Source organism: Oreochromis aureus, linkage group 9 (assembly GCF_013358895.1).
Source record: "Oreochromis aureus strain Israel breed Guangdong linkage group 9, ZZ_aureus, whole genome shotgun sequence".
Taxonomy (NCBI): Eukaryota; Metazoa; Chordata; class Actinopteri; order Cichliformes; family Cichlidae; genus Oreochromis; species Oreochromis aureus.
The window spans coordinates 16,068,111-16,087,666 of NC_052950.1; the positions used below are offsets into that span (position 1 = coordinate 16,068,111).

Sequence of the window (19,556 nt, forward strand, 5' to 3'; positions counted from 1 at the left end):
AAGTTACTTTATATTAATAGACTTGTTTGTGAGAAGTGTGCGAGAAGCAAGTGTGCAGCTTGCATGCTGTGAGTTAGATAAGAAGATCAATACGGCTCTCATATCTGTCCTTAAACTGCAAATCTACAGTCAGCAGTTGGTTAGTGTAGCTTATCATGAGGACTGGAACGGATAGCCTGACCTGGTTCTACCCACAGCTAATAAAATCCAGCATCCAGATCCTCTAAAGCAGGGGTGTCGAACATAAAGCCAAGGGGCCAGAATCGGCCTGGCAAGGACTCCAGTGCGGCCCAATAGATGGCTTAGATTGTCCATTTTTGGACAATTAAGTGTATTTTAAGAAGTTTTACACATTTTGACATTTTCTGTAAGCTCAGTGTTAGAATTACAGGACAGTTTTTGAACTGTACAAATTTATTTTTTACAGCTAAAGCCCAAACAGTCATGCTGACACATTTCTTTCATTTGCTACAGAAGCATTTATATATCATGTAGAAAGACTGAGACGTACTGTTGGAACTGCTCTTCTTTCTCTTATAATGAAATATCTCAGGGATTAAACCTGCAGTTAAAGTCTGGCCCACTCGTGATCAGAGTGGGCTGTGGCGCTCGACATAAAACGAGTTTGACATCCCTGCTTTAAAGCTTGCTGCCTAAAATTTGGCGTAAGTAAACTCAAAAAGAAATCCGGCCCAAATTCCTGAATTTAAATAATTGAATTGCATGTAAATTTTCCATGTAATTTTTTTTTTTTTTACAATTGTAAAATTTTACATTTAATCAAATTTGATTTACTTGATTGGTATACATTCAGTTTATAGCCAGCACATTTCCCTTAGTGAAGAATTATTTGAATAAATTAACCTTTTGATAATATATATTTCAGTTGCATATTACTCAAAATTATTGCTTCATGTTTATTGAGGGAGAAGAATCCTATTTTGACTGCATAAATGGAAATTGTGAAGTTGTGATGTTACATATGCTGTGATTTGACCCTTTCCAGTCATTCAGCTCAGTTCATCTGTATTTCCCATATAGACATGAGTAGCATCATTCTTTTTATCCAGCTTTCATCAACAAAGCCAACATGCGATTACAATTTAATTCAGATAAAATACTTAAACAGTTTCCAGTTGACAGAAAAAAAGATCAGAAGCTCATGTAAGACTAACCTATCATTAACTGAACAGCACAAAGTTGTTATATGAGGATAAAGTGAGGTTAAGTAACATTTTTACAATTGAAGATTTAAAGCAAAGCCCTCTTGTGCAACAAGAGCATGTCACATTAAAGATGTCAAAAAAATCACACCTGCCGCCATCATACACTGCCACAAAGTTGCGCTTGCATTCATTGGAATTTGCCATCTCATAGTCGAGAAAACGCAGGTAGATCTATCCGAGGAGGCAGAGAGGAGGGAAAAACAACAAAGAGAAGAGAAAGAAAAAGAAGCGATCAGGGGAGGAAAATCGAAGGACACAGTAACATTTGGAAGTGACAGAAGAAAGATGTGAAGCAAACAGCAGAGAGGAGAGACAAGTGAGAGAAAAGATTTCAGCTCTTTCCTATTACTGCCCGGGCATCTCAGTCATTATCCAAGTGCCTGATATAGCAGCCCTGTAATGAAATAAGACTGACAGACAGCAGCTAGCACAAAGTCATTACATACGCATTTCAAATGAAGACTCAAAGACAGACGGAGTCTATTAGCTTTGCACTCATTATCCATTTCTGTTGAGATAAAGAATTACATAAAACCTACAACCTTGTTAAACTTTAAGGAGATGTTGGACATTTTGCCACCAGCTTTGGATGCTCAAGCAAAAGAATGTCATCATTTAAAATTAAAATGCAAAGAACTTATACACCAAAGGACATATTTGGTATATAACAGACTTACCTTATGTCTAACTATTCATGAAGCAACTAAGACGGATACAACACATGCTCTGTTTTAATATCCTAACAATCCCTCGTTGAGTGAATATCCACCTTGCTATCCACCTTGACTCATCATAGTAGCTATTCTGCACTTCCTAACTGTCTCCGCACCATTTTCTGTCACTCATTCATCAGGCTGAGATCCCCCAATCACAGCTATGGTTCTGGTCGGCCGCGCACAGCACTTGCCATCATTACGGTTAATGAGCGGACGGCTCCTGGACTGTGACAGGGAAATTTGACGCTTTAAATACCCAAAGACAAAAGCTGCAGATGGAGCAGGATAATGGACCCTGCAATGTCAACTTGGCTTCAACAACATGACAAGCGAAATGGACTAGAGGGGGGAAAACAAGCTAGCCAATTCTCCCAAGGTATCACACTGATGTCAATAATCAGTCTAATAAAAAATAATCATATTCAGCTATACTGTCACAGGGATGGGGGCAGCGTTTTCTCTCCTATACTGCGATTGTGGAATTAAATACTGTCAAATTCATTGCAGGCTTTCTGATGCAAAGATGTATCCAGTTATAAACTCAATCACATAGGAAGCATGCGACTAAAAGTGATTTGTCCCAGGGAGTGTATAGATTACATTCATATTAATGGCTCTACACTGGGAGAGGGGGAGATACTCTGAAAACACACTTAGGCTGACGCCACTTTGAGTGCTGTTGTGTTCTTGTCAATATTACAATGATTTCCAGTACAGAGCATGAAATATGACTGAAAGCTTTAGACTGGAGATACATGCAGTAAGTGCCTAAAATTTGGTTTCTCAGCAGTTGGGATAATGCCGTGATTAAGTTAGTGATCTGAGATGAATGTCACTTGACATTGTAGTACAATATAAAAAGGTTTCTAAGTTTAGAAGTTTTAAGTTTTTAAGAACAAGGAAAACTTTGGATTAAGGGAAAACTGCCAGAAATCACTTTGACTAAGAACAAAGAATTTATAATACGCGGATGATGGCTCCTTTCCATATGGCAGATTACCAAAGACGACAGATTTAATGCAAAAATTTTAAGGTTATAGTGAAGGTTAAGGTTACAGTTAGGGACTCTCTGCCAGTTTTTTCTTTGTCTGTTCTAGAGTTGAGGAGGCAAATAATTGGTAAAAGCACCAATGAGCATGTTAATTAGGACACTTGGCCCCGTCGTTTCATCGTCAGCGAATAGCGGGAGAATTAGACATGAAGTTTTCCACCTACAGCACAAAGAATGCACTAAATTCAGCCATCTGTAACCGATAAAAGTACTTTTTCAGCAAGCGGAGACTAATTGCTAACGCAAAACAATGTTGATATAATGAACATTAGGATTTTGGCATAGACTTCAACTGGTGCTAATGGCTAATTAAAGCAATAAAACTACAGCCATTAAAGAGCACAATGCCCAGTCTTGACCATCATGACTGTTTCTGGATGGAAGCATGACAGTGGTGGTGTTGAGGAAGGGGCATCGACTGCTTCTCCACACTGATCACGTTAGAATATCTGAACGGATGCACTGTCACAAAATTGTGTACAGAGTCTTGGTTCTAAAGCTGGTTTATGAGCAAGTAATGAGAATAAGGTCAGCTCTATTTTAGGCTTGGTTTTGAATCATATGGAAACCTGTGGCAAGGTTCAAAACCTTTGATACTGGAAGCATTCTGGTTTTCTGTTTACCTGTTTTTGGTTCAATTTCTTTTAATCAATCAGTTCCTTTGCTGATATCTCAAAATGGTCAGTTATTGTGTGAAAATGTAGCTTTTAATTTTAAATATATAACCCTTATGAAAGCCTAACCAGTGACCTGCATACTAACCGGTTAAGCTGAAAAACTGGCCCTCAGACTAGCCGATGGCTTCCTAGTGTTAGGATGCCTGGGTCGTTGACCAAGGGTTTTTGGGTTTATTATATTATTTATAATTTCTAGTCTTTGGTTTCTTTGAGTTCTGTCTTATGGTTTGTCTCTGTCTTCTCTAGTTGCTCTGTCTCCCCTGCCAGCTGTATCCCCTTGTCTAGTTCGCGTTTCTGTGTATCCTTAGTTGCTATATCCCCGTGTCCAGTCAGTGTCTGTGTCTGCCCTGGTCCCATGTCTCTGTTCCCTCTGTTGTAGTGCCTGCCTGTGAGTCTGTGTCTGTGTTATGTTTCCTGTTTTATTTTGAAGGTCCATGTCTTATGTTAATATATCTGGTTTTGCTTCCTTGTCTCGTTAGTCCTGATTTGCCCCAGCTGTGTTTCCCTCATGCTGTGTGGATCTCCCTGTGTTTCCCGTGAGTTTATGTTGTTTCCCAGTTTAGTTTAGTTTGCTTTGCTTTGTGTGCTCGTTTTCCCATGCCAGCAAATAAAGCTGAGTTTTTTGAGTTCATCCCTTGAGTCTAAGTCCTGCATTTTGGGTCCACCACTCCTCCTTGCCTGCCTGCCACACAGCCAATCTTAACAGAACGACACGACCAGAACATGGACCCAGCAGCACTCGCCCCGTCTGATGAGCTCAGGGAGGATATAATTTATTCAGTGGAAAAATTATGTGACCTGTGGCTGAATCATCCAGGGGAGGAATTTCAGCGTGCTGTAGCGAACCGGCTACAGCGACTGGTTTCTGGTCTCCCCTGGCTTTTGGACTCACTTCACCCACTCATACAGGAGTTTTTCCTTAATGAGCTTCATCTGCATGCCCCTGTTGCTACCGCTCACCTACCCAACTCGGAGAAAGATGTGCTGCCCAGCCTGCTGGACTTGGAGTTGCCCGGCCCATTGGAGCCATCACCGAGGAGGAAGCGGCGGCCGCGCCACCGGCGTGTCACCCCACAGCCAGACTTCGGGATGTCAAAACAGCCGGCTGTGGTGAGTGAAAAGGACACTTTTTCTGTTTCTTCAGGCCATGGGACTATTTATTCTGGGGGTATATTTTTTGCATCAGCTGCCCAGCCTTTGATCATCTCCGCTGGAGGGTCCGAGCGGCCCGTCCAGCCTTCTGTTCCCGCTGGAGGGTCCGATGGGCCCGTCCAGCCACAGCCACCTGCCTCCGCTGGAGGGTCCGATGGGCCCGTCCAGCCACAGCCACCTGCCTCCGCTGGAGGGTCCGATGGGCCCGTCCAGCCACAGCCACCTGCCTCCGCTGGAGGGTCCGATGGGCCCGTCCAGCCACAGCCACCTGTCTCCGCTGGAGGGTCCGATGAGCCCGTCCTCCCTCCTGTTGCCCATTCCCTGATTGCTCCCTCTATGTATTTAAGCCCTGTGTTTCAGTTTGTCATTGTCGCGATCTACCGTTTACTATGCTGTGTGTTTCTGTCTGCTTGCCTGAGTTTATTTTGCACTTTGGAAGTTTGTTACTTTGAGTTCAGCATTAAAGCTGTTTTTGAGTTCACCTTTTTGCCTCCGAGAGTCTGCACTTTGGGTCCTCCTTACCACCACTCCTGCCTGCACACAGCCTTAACCTAACACCTAGGGTGAGAGTTTCTAATATTGTAGCATGCTAACATGCTTAACTCGAGTACTTTTGTATGGCAGGCCATAAGGATGCGTATGTCTGTGAAAAAAATCCTAGTATTGTCTTTGATCAGGCGTTGCATACACAAACTCATTATCTGACCGATGTAGTTACTGTCTGCACTGACTGGAAGGTGAACAGGAAGGCCTCATTATGCGACAAATACATAACAGTTACTAACAAATTCACAAATAAAAGCTTCTGATGTTGTTTTTCTGTGGCTCCTAAACCCTAACAGGCCGATGATGAAGAAAAAATCTGAGTGCAGATGGCATCACGACACAGAATGACAGCAACGGATAAGATAGATACAATCACCAATTTGTACGGTGAGAGATTGGCTCCAGCAGGGAAATAGGCTGCTTCTTCATTGATTGCAGCGCCCAATAATGACGCCGAATCCATCATTGACCGGGGAAGAATATGCTCTCTCTGTTGCTAAAGGGTGTCTGTAACAGTGCGTGCTGTTCATTACAGTCAGAATGAATGTCCATATTTTGACCATTATCTTGAAAGGATGTAGAAGGAGTCAGACAGCGCGGGCAAGAAAAATCCAGACTGTGTAAAACAGACGGGACAGAGATGCTCTGTGGAAAACAGAGAAACTGATGAGGTAACTGAATGTATCCCTCAGTACAGCTAATAAGTTTTCGCTGAATTTGGACAGCTGTCCAAAAAAAGCCCAAAGCACCTAAAAAACAGAGCAGTGGTGATGGGAGAGTTATAAATTTAAATATAATGCTGTTTCAGTTCAAAATTGTTGTAAATCACTCTTATTAGGCGTGTATATCACTGTGAATCCTAGTGAAGGGTAATCTATTCTGAAGTGGAGGATGAATGGTGGTGTAAAGTAACGTGATGGTATTAAATTTGGTGCATTGCTGTGACTTCTGGCAACAACACATGGTCATTACTGCTTACTTGCAGGTATGTTTTTCAGTCAGTCTCCACCTTTCTTTCCTTTTTACTCCATCCCTCTCTCTGCCATCTGCCATGTGCCATCTCACCCCCAAAACTCCATCCCTATATATTTAAGATCTTCAATAAAATGCATTATTAAGCATTGCTTTCCCTTATCCCCTCCTTTCTCATGCTTCCACCTCCTCCCCTACCCCCTTCTCCCGGCTTCTCTCTGGAGTGCTCCGGTGCAGTCTAATTAGAGCCTCCGGTATAGGATGTCATTATCTCTCTGCTGTTTCTGGCACACTGGGTGTAGTGCAGTAGTGTATAAGCATAGGGAAATGAACACCTTGCCTTACACACAGTGCGACCTCCATGCATGCGTACACACAGTAATGTAGTCCCCCTCTCTGCAGCAGCATGTGAGCATGCATGTGTCTGCTTGACAGAGATAGTGAGGAACCAAAGCAGACAAAGAGTGAAACTGTATTTTTTTTATATTTTATGTGTAACTGAGTGCGAATAGTTGCAGTGCAGGTGGGAGCTTCAGGACTGTGATTTACAGAAGATAGAGTTGTACTAAAAATTTGATTTGCTGCCTTGTCCATCAGTGCCAATGACTGCCAGCCTCTGGCCCATGACTTGGCCTCGGAGGCATTTCTGCAGTACGAAATGTGACACTTATTCAAACTAATACATCATACTGCCAGGCTTGCTTGCTTTGTTACTCTTTCATGCACATAACTAACGTATTCACACACACACGGAGCATGCATGTGATGCACACAAACTTGACTTGTCTGTTTTGATGGCTCACTGGCAATGCACCAATTGATCTATCTTTTCCGCAATCTTTTAAAAAAAGAAAAAAATCAAGCATAACCTTTAACCCTGGCAAGACTCCCTGCTAATAACTGTTTCAATTTAACACTTATTGTATGCTTCCATGTGACGACTGAGAGTAAGTCTCCTGATTGATGATGCAGTTGTATAACTCCCGTGGCCTTGAGTTTTCAAAACAGCTGAATCCGAAGGTCATTTCTGAAGGGAAACCAGAGCATTAGCAGGAAATATGCGACCCGAGGAATATGCCAGATAAGAACAAATACTGTGCCCATGAATAACAGTCGAACCATTATCAGCCAGTCATATCATAAGCCAGTGTGTGTGTGTGTGTGTACAGTACAGAGAGCCTGCAGTTCAGTATGAAAAACCTGTGTAGAAAAAAATACTGTGAACCTAATCATAGCTTCCATCTGATATAAACCATGCCTTAATAGCTTCTCTAATGTGTACTCTATAAATCTTAAAAGATCTCTACAGTAACCATAATAGCATGGCATCACTAATAAGCACTGAATTAGTGAAACTAATAGTGACACAGTAAAGCTGACAATACAGCTACCTTACCTCACCCCCTGGAATAACTGAACAATGCACGTACTCGGAAAAATGGATTCCTATTAACATTAAGTCAGAGCAAGTCACTATTTCATATCCTGCTGTAGTATCTTATTATAATGATCATAGCATATCATCTCTTGCCATCTGAGAGACGATGGCAGCAGAAACCTAAGAAAGAGGAGGAAGAGGAGGAACCATCATGGAAGGACAGGCCCCTGCACAGGATGTACGACCGGCAGATAGAGGAAGTGGCTGACATCAAGAAATCCTACCAATGGGTGGACAAAGCTGGACTGAAAGGCAGCACAGAGGCACTAATCATGGCAGCACAGGAGTAAGCTCTAGGCACAAGGTCCATAGAGGCTGAGGTCTACCACACCAGGCAAGACCCCGGGTTCAAGCTGTGTAAAGATGGCCCTGATGCTAGCAGACAGGGTATACATGGAACGCCATAACCAAGTGGCCGGCATAGTATACAGAAACATCTGTGCCGAGTATGGCCTGGAAGGCCCGAGGTCAAAATGGGAGACCCCCCCTAGTGTGGTGGAGAATGACCGAGCTAAGATCCTGTGGGACTTCGAGACACAGATGAACAAGCTGGCTAACCACCTGGATATAGCGGTGGTAGACAAGCGAAAGAAGACGGCTGCAGTGATCGATCTAGCGATACCGAATTACAGCAACATCAGGAAGAAGGAACACGAGAAGCTGGAGAAGTACCAAGGGCTCAGAGAAGAGCTCGAGAAGATGTCGAGGGTGAAGGTAACAGTGGTGCAGTGATAATCAGAGCACTTGGTGCAGTGACTCCCAAGCTAGGCGAGTGGCTCCAGCAGATCCCAGGAACAACATCGGAGATCTGTGTCCAGAAGAGTGCAGTCCTGGGCAGCTAAGATACTGCGCAGGACCCTCAAGTTCCCAGGCCTCTGGTAGAGGACCCAAGCTTGAAGGATAGCAGGGGCGAGAGGGGAATAATTTTTTTTATATTACAGCCTATATATATATATATCACTATGAAGGCAGCAGTTTAAGGTTAACTGATGAGCCTCCGGGTAAATTTAGATCAAAAGCCAAGACGTGAATCCAGTAGGTTACAAAGTGCATTACAACTGGGATCCTAAATTATTGACCAAAGAAATCAAACATGTACTATGTCCCTTAAATGTCTCTTTTTAAATGACAGTTTAAATGCGTATGGGTTTTGCCACACCTAACATTACTGTATTCCAGGTAAACATCAAACCCAAGGCTTACATGTTAGGTTTTGTTTGTCTTTAAAATTGAACAGATTTCTATGTAGCTTGCAAAGAAGACAAATAAATGTACATTTATTTATTAAATGTATATACATTTTGTTTTTAAGTGTTTACATACAACCAGTTCTTTTGATCATCTGACTCTCTACAGTGGCATAATGAAGATAATAAGAATGATAAAAAAAAATGAACCACATGTCTGTGCCATAAGTGAGTCATAGTTAAAGAAGCCCGTCGTGACCAAAGTTATAAAAACATTCTCACATACGTACAAACCAGACATGCACACATCCAAAAGACACTGTAATATAAAACATGGGTTTATTTAATGCCACGATTTATAGTTTTAGTATTATGAGGAGATCAAATATTTTAACATTTTAACTATGCAGACACCATAATTCCTTCCTGCCCTTGAAAGAATTGTTCTAACCATGAAAGTCAAAGTAAAATTGTGGCCTTATGCTATAAAATCAAACCCCTCAAATGCACTCAGAAGAGGGCCAACACTATTTGAGCAGCAGATTTACTGCAGTCATGGATGTACAGGATCAAACCATATAGACTCATATGAGAGGTGGAAGCATTTGTAAAATATAGCCTTTTCCTGCACTGCTGCTCTGCCCTTAGGACACACTTAATCCCATGCATTAATGCAGCACAGGTACCTCTAGTAGATAAGGAAGCATGTCTAGTGTGTATTAGGGGTTGGAGCAAAGGTGTGCATGTATATGCATGTCCTGTATTTGTATATGCACGGAAAGTTGTGTGCAAAACACAGGCGAGGAAAACAAATGCAGGCTGTTGCAGGCCTCAGGGTCAAACTGCAAAGCAACGCTATTTTATCAATGGTAACGCTTCCTGCCTCTCTTTGTTTGTTCAGTCCTCTCTCCTTCTGCAGCTCTCTCTTTTTTCCTTCCCTCCCTCTATTCCTCTTGGCAATAGCTCACTGATTAAAAAAATGGGCCTGACCCCAAATAAACCCTTCTGCCTATCTGTCTGACCCTAGCGGGGAAACAAGTCCTCCCCCCAGCCACAAACACTCACGTCGGGATACTGCTGACAGCTGCAGACAAACTGACATGTAATATCAAAGCTTCCTGATGCAACCCCTGATCTTACTGCCTGTGTGGCGAAATATAGAAAGGAAACAGATAATTATTAAGAAAAAATATCCTCAATATCTCGACAGAAGCCGGAAATTTCACAAGGAATACATCCAGGATTTGTCAGCTGAACATTAGTCTTTCTGATGTAACTATGTTGTGCTGTCATCAGCCCAGCTAATGGGGACACAATTTCATTTCCATTTTATTTCATGTGACATTTCAAAATTTGGCTTCAAATCAAATTCACAGTTTGATGGGAGCGTAGTTTACGTCACTGACCTTGGAGCGCGGCGGGGCACGGATGTACCATTTACAGTCGACGGCCTCGGTGGCACCGGCCTTTCCGTCTCTGGTGATCTGATGAGACTCGACGATACCTTCTGGGCCAACCATGTCATACTGACAGGCTGAAACACACACATATGTATAAAGACACCCAAAACAAATGCATGCACACATGCGTGGTTCATGCAGACAAACACCGATTAAGAGGTGTAAAACATGCACAAGTGCAAACATTACCGAACCAAAACACAGTATGTATATAAGTGATAGTAAAACAGCATAAATACACTTTAGAGAGACAAGAGAAGAAGAGTGGATGTAGAGAGAGAAAGAAAGCAGAAAGAGGGAGAGAGAGGGAGTGTACCTACAGGGCAGAGGTGGGGGTATTCCCAAGTCTGCAAAGTCTGGATCTGAGGAGAGAGCAGAAAAGAGGAAGGGGAAATGATTTTTTAATATATGATTACAAAATCAAAATTGTTACAGAGGAAAACACAACAAGGTTTATCAATGTACTGAGGAACTTCCTGCAAAGACAACAAACTGCTGTCCTCACATATAAATTATTTCGGCGTCTCTGAATGCTTTGCTGCTTTTTCCTCTTTGAAGTCCATATAACATCTGGTTATCTATGACTTTTGCACTTTCGAAAACTTTTGGTTTTTGTCCACCCCAAAACACAATATCTATGTATCTATGGAGCTTAACAAATTTATTAGTCAACCAGTCATAAAAACAAGAAAACATATATTTTAGAAATCTGTCAAAAATCCCCTGAGAATTCAAGGATGATGCTACAATCAAAAAATCTTAATCTTAATCAAAAAATAATTGTGGGCTCAACTATTTTCTCACCTTTAAATGTAAATTTGAAAATTCATGAATAACAGTAATAATATTTTAGCGTTAAATATATCATTTGAATTAAACAGCTTGAACATACTGGTGGATTAAGCATTACAGCAATATAAAAAATATTTTTTGACTACAGGTACCAATACTGTTAAGGCAGCTGTGCCATTAACGTTTTAAAGTGGGAAGCGCTCCAATATCTATTTGTCTATCTAAGCCTGTACTAGGCTATATGCTAGCAACACCATGCTAGCATTCTAATTACTATACAGTTGTTTAGTTTGACATTTTAGCATGCTCACATCTACAACATTGGAAATGTAACTAAGTGTGAGCTCACAAACCGTTGCAGGGCATGCATGATAATGAGTCTAGCTGAAATCATTGAACCAAAGTACCAACGTTTTAGAAACTGATAAAGCAGCACATGAATAAACCAAACTGAGCGGCAGTTCTTTTTTTTTTTTTTCAATCTATGGAGTATTTGAAAAAATGCTTTTTTGTTTCCTTAGAGTAGTTTGATAAAATTACAAAAACAAATCTACTCCACCCACATGCAAAGTCCTGCAGTACAATAAAATAACCTCTTAATATGTTTGTCAGATATTGCTCTAAATAAAATCAATCGATCTGGAGGATTGAGGCAAATGCACGCTTGCGCTTCAGTTCAATATTGTTATCAGGACATTGCAGCTGTGTTTTACAGTAATTTGGCGTTAAACCAAGACAGGTGATGATTTTGTGAAGTGTAGCAGCCAACTTATTGATGCCAACATGAGGTCACCGTCAAGTCAGTATTTACTCACATTCAGGGTCGGGTAGCGACAGATTACATGCAACCTGCATCATTTAATATTATTCTTTAAAGAAACAAAAAACAAAATTAACCGTGATAAAAAGAATCTGTTCGATTATAGATGATCAGTGATTATTAATCATATCTTAAGTACACCCTTAAAAGGCAAAAATATTTTTTAAATTGGTGACCAATTATGTTTATTAACTTATGATGAAGATGCCTAATGTTTACGTTTCTTAAAAAATGTCCTGCTTGGTGGTGCATTTCAAGGTCGATGTTGGTAATTCTGACTTTTGAGAGTCCTGACTTTACAATCCATGATGGCAGCAGCGCATGCAAATGTTAGCAAAACTGTGAAACCTGTAATCTGCTGTGATCTGTGACCTGCTAAATAAGCCATATAAAGAGCCCTGACCAGCCTCTATCCACGACGGGTTGCAGAAGTGTTTTTAAAAGCATAAAACTGGTACCGCGCTGTATTGCTAGTGGTGGATGAATGACTCCACCTTGCTAGGAAGAACAACAAATCCTCACTTTTCTAATTTCACTACTGGAACACAAATAGCTAAATGCCCAAACATGTCAGAGCTGAAGAATCTTTCTCAGTTAGATAGCCAGTGTTTTAAAAAAAATGTTCATTAGGGTTGGAATTTTGTTTTAACCATCAGATAGCTTGCATGGATAATGGTAGCACTAGCTTAGCTCATTAGCTAACACATAATATGGTAAATGGTAAATGGCCTGCATTTGTATAGCGCTTTACTCAGTCCCTAAGGACCCCAAAGCGCTTTACACTACATTCAGTCATTCACCCATTCACACACACATTCACACACTGGTGATGGCAAGCTACATTGTAGCCACAGCTGCCCTGGGCGCACTGACAGAGGCGAGGCTGCGGACTGGGCGCCACCGGGCCCTCTGACCACCACCAGTAGGCACACATGGGGTTAGTATCTTGCCCAAGGATATTTGGCATGTAGCCTGGAGCAGCCTGGGATCGAACCACCGACCTTCTTGTTAGTGGATGACCTGAGCTACAGCCACCCCAATAATATCACTGATTTTAGCTATATTTCAAAGCAATTCGGATTAGATTACATTTTTTGCAAATCAGTGGATGAATTGGTGTATCCAGTAACTCACAACATTCAAATGATCTAATCTGACCCTGCTTCCTGTGCACATGACGCTGTAAGCCTCTGGAAAGCATACAGCAAAGATAACATTTCTTGGACTCGGCTTCCCAAGCTCACCGCATAAGTCTCATTTTTGTTCCATTTAGCAGTGCCAGAACAAAGCATAACTGAGGCTTAACAGACCTAAATGGAAGAGAAGAAACATTAAATATGTCCTAAAGAAAGGTTTTAAAATTTTAGCAGACTGCGAGGCTGTGACGGTAATCCTCAACCAAACTTTTACACATTCAGAACAAAAATCAAACTCAACTTCCCAGCTGTACATGATAAGAAACGTGTCATACAAAGTTTAAAAAGTCAGCTTCAAGTGAGAGCTTTTTAGCAGTTTTTCCTGAATAATGTTGCAATAAATTACATCAACAAGGGCAGCCTTTCTGAGCTGTGTTCCCTCCTCCTGCTAGCGCAACATCACAGTCTCATCCCTTATCCCCAAAGACTCAATATCACTCTTCAGATGACTTCACAGAAGACAGAAATTGACTCTTGAACACTCTCACTAGTCTTTCACATCATCATTTCAGTGTGTGTATCTTGTTAAGGAGGTTTGTGTGTGTTTTTTCAGTCTATCAGAATTTCATAAGCACAAACCGGTGAAGCTTAAACGCGTCTAAAATTCATGCGATGTGTGATTATTTATGATCGTTTCTCAATAAAAGGAAAGCAATGAAGTTATTAGGCTACTTTTCTGATACAGCATTCCACTATTACACCACTGCATGTCACCTGCCCTGAAATACAGCATTCTCTTTGATGTAAAACCTCCACAGAATTACAATACATTCCCGCAGACCCCATTTTATTCCAGCCTAGTAACAGAGCGGTTGGGCTTTCAAAGATATGCCGTTAGCTGTGATCTTCGGGCTGCATTCTTTTGAGGACAGAGCCTGCAGAAACAAGAAACACAAAAAAAGGCTTCACATTAAATCTGATTGTTCCTTGCCAAATCTAGACATGGCTACCATTGACTGAGCTCTGTGTTGAAAATGAGGTCTGATTGCACAGCGTGAACACCTTGTCTAAATGTCAAAGTTTTTTTGTCTGTATGTATGCCCTAATTTTTCTGTCTAGACATGAGTCGGTACTTGAGTGTGAGCACTTCGGATTCGGAAAAACATTGCAGCGACGCCTGTGCTGCGGTGATATAAAAAAAAAGGGAGTCAAATGATGGAACAGATAGGATTCAGATAGACACTCTTGGCTCAATTTCTGCTTTGTTCTCATAGATTCAGAAGATGGGAACCTCCCCAAATGGTGAGAAGACGAGCCTGTTGAATACCTGTGACAAATGTAGCAAGACTGCCGAAACCCCTTCTCTCTTTGGCACTTTAACACCGTCTGGGACAGTAAAACATTCATGTGAGCACAAAAGCAGTCAGGAGACGTGCTTAGAGTGTACTCAAGAGTTTCTCCTGAGGCTTTTACTACACTTCCCTCCTGATTAATTGTTGCTTTCAACTTAGGCTCAATGATTCAATCTCTAAAAAGCTGAATGGGGAATACCACGCAATTTTAAAAGTGGCTCCTCTGGCCTTGGACAGCTAAGTGGTAGTAAACATGTTTTTTGTCTTTTGGGGAAAGCAATGGTTTGCTTGTACATTTCAAACAAATCCACCCACTTGTCATCTTTCCATCTGGAGAAGTGGTGAAAGATCCCGTATGCTTCAATATTATGAGTGATTTTTTTTTCCTTTTACAAGAAAAACATGGGGATTTACTGTAATGTAATATAACATTTGTCAATTTTGTGAATGAGAGTGGTGTGGCCTAGTTTTTGTATACGGTTAAAAACCACACATTTAGAGCCCATTTAGCATCTTTATTCCATTGATCGTTTAAGCTCATTTTATCTTTACATATACTATAAATAATGAAAAACAAGAAAGTAAAAGGAGGATCTCGCTCTCTATCCACACACACACAAGCAGGTATTGTTTATTCATACACGGGAGTTTGAAATAAACAAAATATGATGCATTGATTCTTCTGTATATCTTCTTTGTCGTCTCTGTTCTTGTGGACTGACTTTGACGCAGCCTTGGTTTAGATATCAGCCAACTTGCAAAGGTCTGATGTTATTTAGTACGGCAGGTATATTGAACTCGTGATCACCTTAAAGATGCAGTAATTATAGACTCTGAAATATAAAACTATGTTATGATAAATATCAACATTTATCAAGTAATAAGAGGCATTGACAGAGATAAACATTTATCTCATCTGGGCGGTGCATCTGCAAGGCAAGGATCAGATGCACAATAACAAACTAGGCTGATCAGAAAGGTAATCAGTATATTTCCTTAAATGTCAATGCATTCCTCAAAGCCTGCTGACTGCACCACTTATGATAGCCCTCCTTCTCTTTATCCGTGTCTACGTTGCCTCTCAGAGCATCTTTACTAGGTGTAGTGGGGAGTTAGGCAGGCAGGAGAGCAGAAGGGCATGAGGGATGAGAAAATCAAAGTGGAAGACACTTAATGAAATGGTAACCTTGAGGTCATCGATGATAGTTGCGGCACAGATTTATTATTGGACTTTGGCATCACTTACCCAAACACGATCACAGGGGCAAGGAACCTAAGTGGAATACATGCATCTATGGCGATGCACGCACACATACGGGCAAACACACACACACACACACATCCATGAACCTTTGATAAAGGTTATTCTTAACATCAAGAACGAAGAGGGTGCTATGCCTATAAATGTCACTTGTGTGACCTTTGACCCTTTTAAACTTCAGCTCTTGAATCTCATTCTGATGGGTCCCATCCCTCTCGCCATCCATCACCTCCTCTCCTTCTCTGCCCTCGCTGATTAATCAATTTAATCAATTACATGGATTGATGGAATGATTCATGAACCATATACAGAAGAAGTGTACTCCTTCCACAGCAGCTGATTTAACCCTGTTAAATTGGATGCATCAGCTCACCAACACTATTAATACTGATTACACTGTCAATGGGAAATTTCAGAAGGCTCTCTCTGTATGTTGCTACACTGAAGGTAAATATCATAAAATAGAGATTTCAGCACAGAAAGCTGACATGTGGGATCTGTGCGTTCTCTGCAGACATTGTATTCGCTGCAGTGTCTTTAAAGGCCCTGCTTTATCGTATAAATGCTTTTGACTGAGCAAGCTGGATTCAGAGCACATCCACACTTGGCCACACCCTCTCCTCCCTTCATAAAGCTCGCCTAAGTGTAATCTGGGACTTACTGCATTTACCCTTTGCAGCACAGAACTGCTCACTATAAAGCCTGGGATGCAGACTTTAAGTCCTATATGTGCTCTTCATTCACAAGCAACTTAAAGAGAAAAACACCTCCAGCGTACAGTTTAATCCTAACCACACTAACAGCTTTTTTGTATATTATTATGTGTACAACAGGTATGGTTAAAAAAGAGAAGGTAGCACCGGCAGTGCAATTCCCAGAGACAGAGCAGAATTCACAGAAGCTATAATCTGCATGCTAAGTAGGCTACTTAAAAAAGTACTACAATAAAGTGCCAAGTCTCAACTTCAGTTTCAGTTAGTTTTTTTTGAATATTTGAGGAACTCTGCACAAGCTACAGCTGCTTCAACAAACAGGGTCCAAAGTCTAGAGGTATGAAGCTAAAAGGGGCACTTGCATGTCTCTTATCAGTCACTTGGTATTACTGTCTGACATTATCCATACAAGTATCCCAGAAAATACATATACAAGTGTCTACTTAAGAAGGCCAACAAAGTCAGTGCAGTGAGGAGAGATCATTAGAAGAAATAGAGCATAATTAACAGAATACAGAATTCAATTATGGTATTTTGTGATTTGACTCTGATGGCCCATCACGGCAGAATGAAATCCTAGTGGTGATGGGAATTAGGGCAGACCCCCCGGAGATGGGGAGGAGGTGGTTTGGACGAAGGAGTCTGCAAGGGAGAATGAAAGAGGAGCAGTGCAAGTTAAAGTATACAGAGTGGAGGCTGATTGGCTTAAAGAAGGCAGGCAGATAGATCATTGGACTACAGCAATGATGTCGGCATTGAGTTTTACAGAGCGGCAAAGAGGAAGTGAGGCAACGAATAGACTAGCAGCCAAGTATAAGCTTCTTCATTAAAGGCAGGAAGGCTGAAGGTGGCACAAGCATACCAGACATTCACTTGGGAGACTCCAGTCTGGGAGTATTTTTAATTTCTGCTTACACTTTCTATTTGCTTTCATTTTTATTCCTGGTTTAGTTACGTTTAGGCATACAACATTTAGGATGTTAACGATAGAGTGAGATAAAGGCAGATGTGGCGACCCCTAAAAGGAGCAGCCACAAGAAGAAAGTCAGGCGCTACAACTATCTGTTCACACAGCCACAGAAACTACTTGATTAGGGTTAGATCTTCGTTTGGGTTAAAGTACACTGTTAACCATCTGATTTTAAAAAAGCACATCTAAAGGTCACACAAAGCCACACATTTTACTTGCAAATATTCACATGGTATTTAGTTGTCATTAAAAAGTAACTAAAGGTTGTAATAACAGCTTCCACAAAGGAAAACGACTTTAAAATCCACAAATAGATGAGTTCATTGTATAAAAAAAGGCTGCATGGAAAAAACTTCCCCACAATAAGCAAAACTGAAGGTCTGTGTGAGCAACACCAGGGAAGATAAAAGGGCCTGGTTTGTGTGTCAAAGACTTCAGGCTGTCATTGAACTTTTTGCTTTTTTTCTCTCCACAGAATATTAAATTTTTTTCTGACTTCATGTCACTTAGATCCCTAAAAATCTGGCCCTTATGCGTAAAAATACCTCCCACACAGTTCTCTCAATATTGGCATAATCCTGCTCAAATTTTAGCAAAGACTAGGGACTTCAGTGTAATATCCAATATTTCATTTCAAACTGAATGCGCTGAAGCACAGCCCCGAATGAGCAGGGAAAAAAAAATGTAGCTGTGAAAATACACACGGTCTGGACTGTATGTGAAAATGCCCCCAGAAGCAAACACGAGCAGCTTGCAAATGCCAGCTCAAATTTGCTCATTACATTTCTTCAAAACATGTTTGTACTAGCAGTTTGGCAGTGGTAACTCCGGACATGAAAACAATCATTACGAATTTGCTGTGGTAAAACTTTCTGAAACAAATGATACGTAGGTCCTGATTATCCCTATTTGGCAGCATGTTTAGTGATAAATGTTATAAATCTTCTGTATACAGCACATATAGCCTATACTTTAGGCCCACACATAGAAATGAAGCAGAGCCCTGCAAAGCTGTCAGGAGGTGTGAATTTCTAATAACTGAACAATCCCATAAGTATTGTAATGCTCTTCATAATGCAGGCACAACAAAATGTTTTATTAATGAGACACAATACGTCTCATTTGGAACTGAACATTAGGCTCCATTGCTACATATCCCTTCAGTATTAGCTGCTCCCCCAAATGCATGTATAACAGCATATGAATGAGTTCAAGGTTAGCGGTGTGAGGAAATATTCCAGCAAGTAAACATGCACAGCGCAAACACACACACACACACACACACACACACACACACACACACACACACACACAGACAAGCAGCCCACACACAAAAACTCAATTTCCCAGTAGCCTCATTTCCTCTCAGCTGCTCGGTGGTGACATTTAAATAAGCATCTGATTAATAATCTCTGCTAAAGTGGTTGATCAAGTTAATGAATGGCTGCCATTAATCACGCCAGGCGTAGCTGAGGATGGAGTTCAAAAGACAAGCAGAGGAAGATGCAGAGTGAGAAAGTGAGGGCCAGAAAACAAAAGATTTTCCACAGTCCGGCCCATTCAATCAGTTCAATCTGAAGAACAATTCTGGCAGAGACGATTGCCTGTGTCGTTCTTTCACGGCTTCCTGTTTGGAGTGCACTTTTCGTTCTTGCAGTTTGACCAGCTTTCAACTATCAAAGCAAAATACATACTGGACTGTTTGCCTGAGCAAACAAAAGGCTATTGTGAAAGCCTCTTTCGATGAAACGGAGCTGTAAAGATTAGCCATATAGCTAATACACACTCAACAGTGCTTTGTTGACCCTGTGGATGACAACCCAACTATACAGAGGAGTAGCTGAGAAAAAGTGGGGGGGCAATATCTGCTGGGGACTGATAGGATTCACCACACCCTGGTGACACGGCCAGTGAGCTGGGTCTTTGCCCCAAACAGTGATTAGCACTGATGTGTATCCCAGTGCCACACATCAATGTGCCTGCTAAGAACTGTATTGAGCTAGTCTGCAAAGGAAAAAAAGACAGATGGAAAGAGTTCATCTTATGCTTATGGTGCACAAAATGATAGGCTAGGATGTCACTGACCT

General features: G+C 41.3%; 1 protein-coding gene across 2 annotated transcripts in view; it reads right to left on the reverse strand.

Annotated features, from left to right (window-relative positions):
- The window catches only part of neto1l (neuropilin (NRP) and tolloid (TLL)-like 1, like), a 69,981-nt gene that overhangs the window by 13,427 nt on the left and 36,998 nt on the right, over positions 1 to 19,556 (reverse strand). For both annotated transcript variants that reach the window (XM_039617034.1, XM_031749976.2), the window contains 3 exons: positions 10,746 to 10,787; positions 10,372 to 10,499; positions 1,315 to 1,397 (listed from right to left, as the gene is read on the reverse strand). In XM_039617034.1, coding sequence (XP_039472968.1) covers positions 1,315 to 1,397; positions 10,372 to 10,499; positions 10,746 to 10,787 — 253 coding nt within the window. The remainder of the gene's footprint in view (positions 1 to 1,314; positions 1,398 to 10,371; positions 10,500 to 10,745; positions 10,788 to 19,556) is intronic.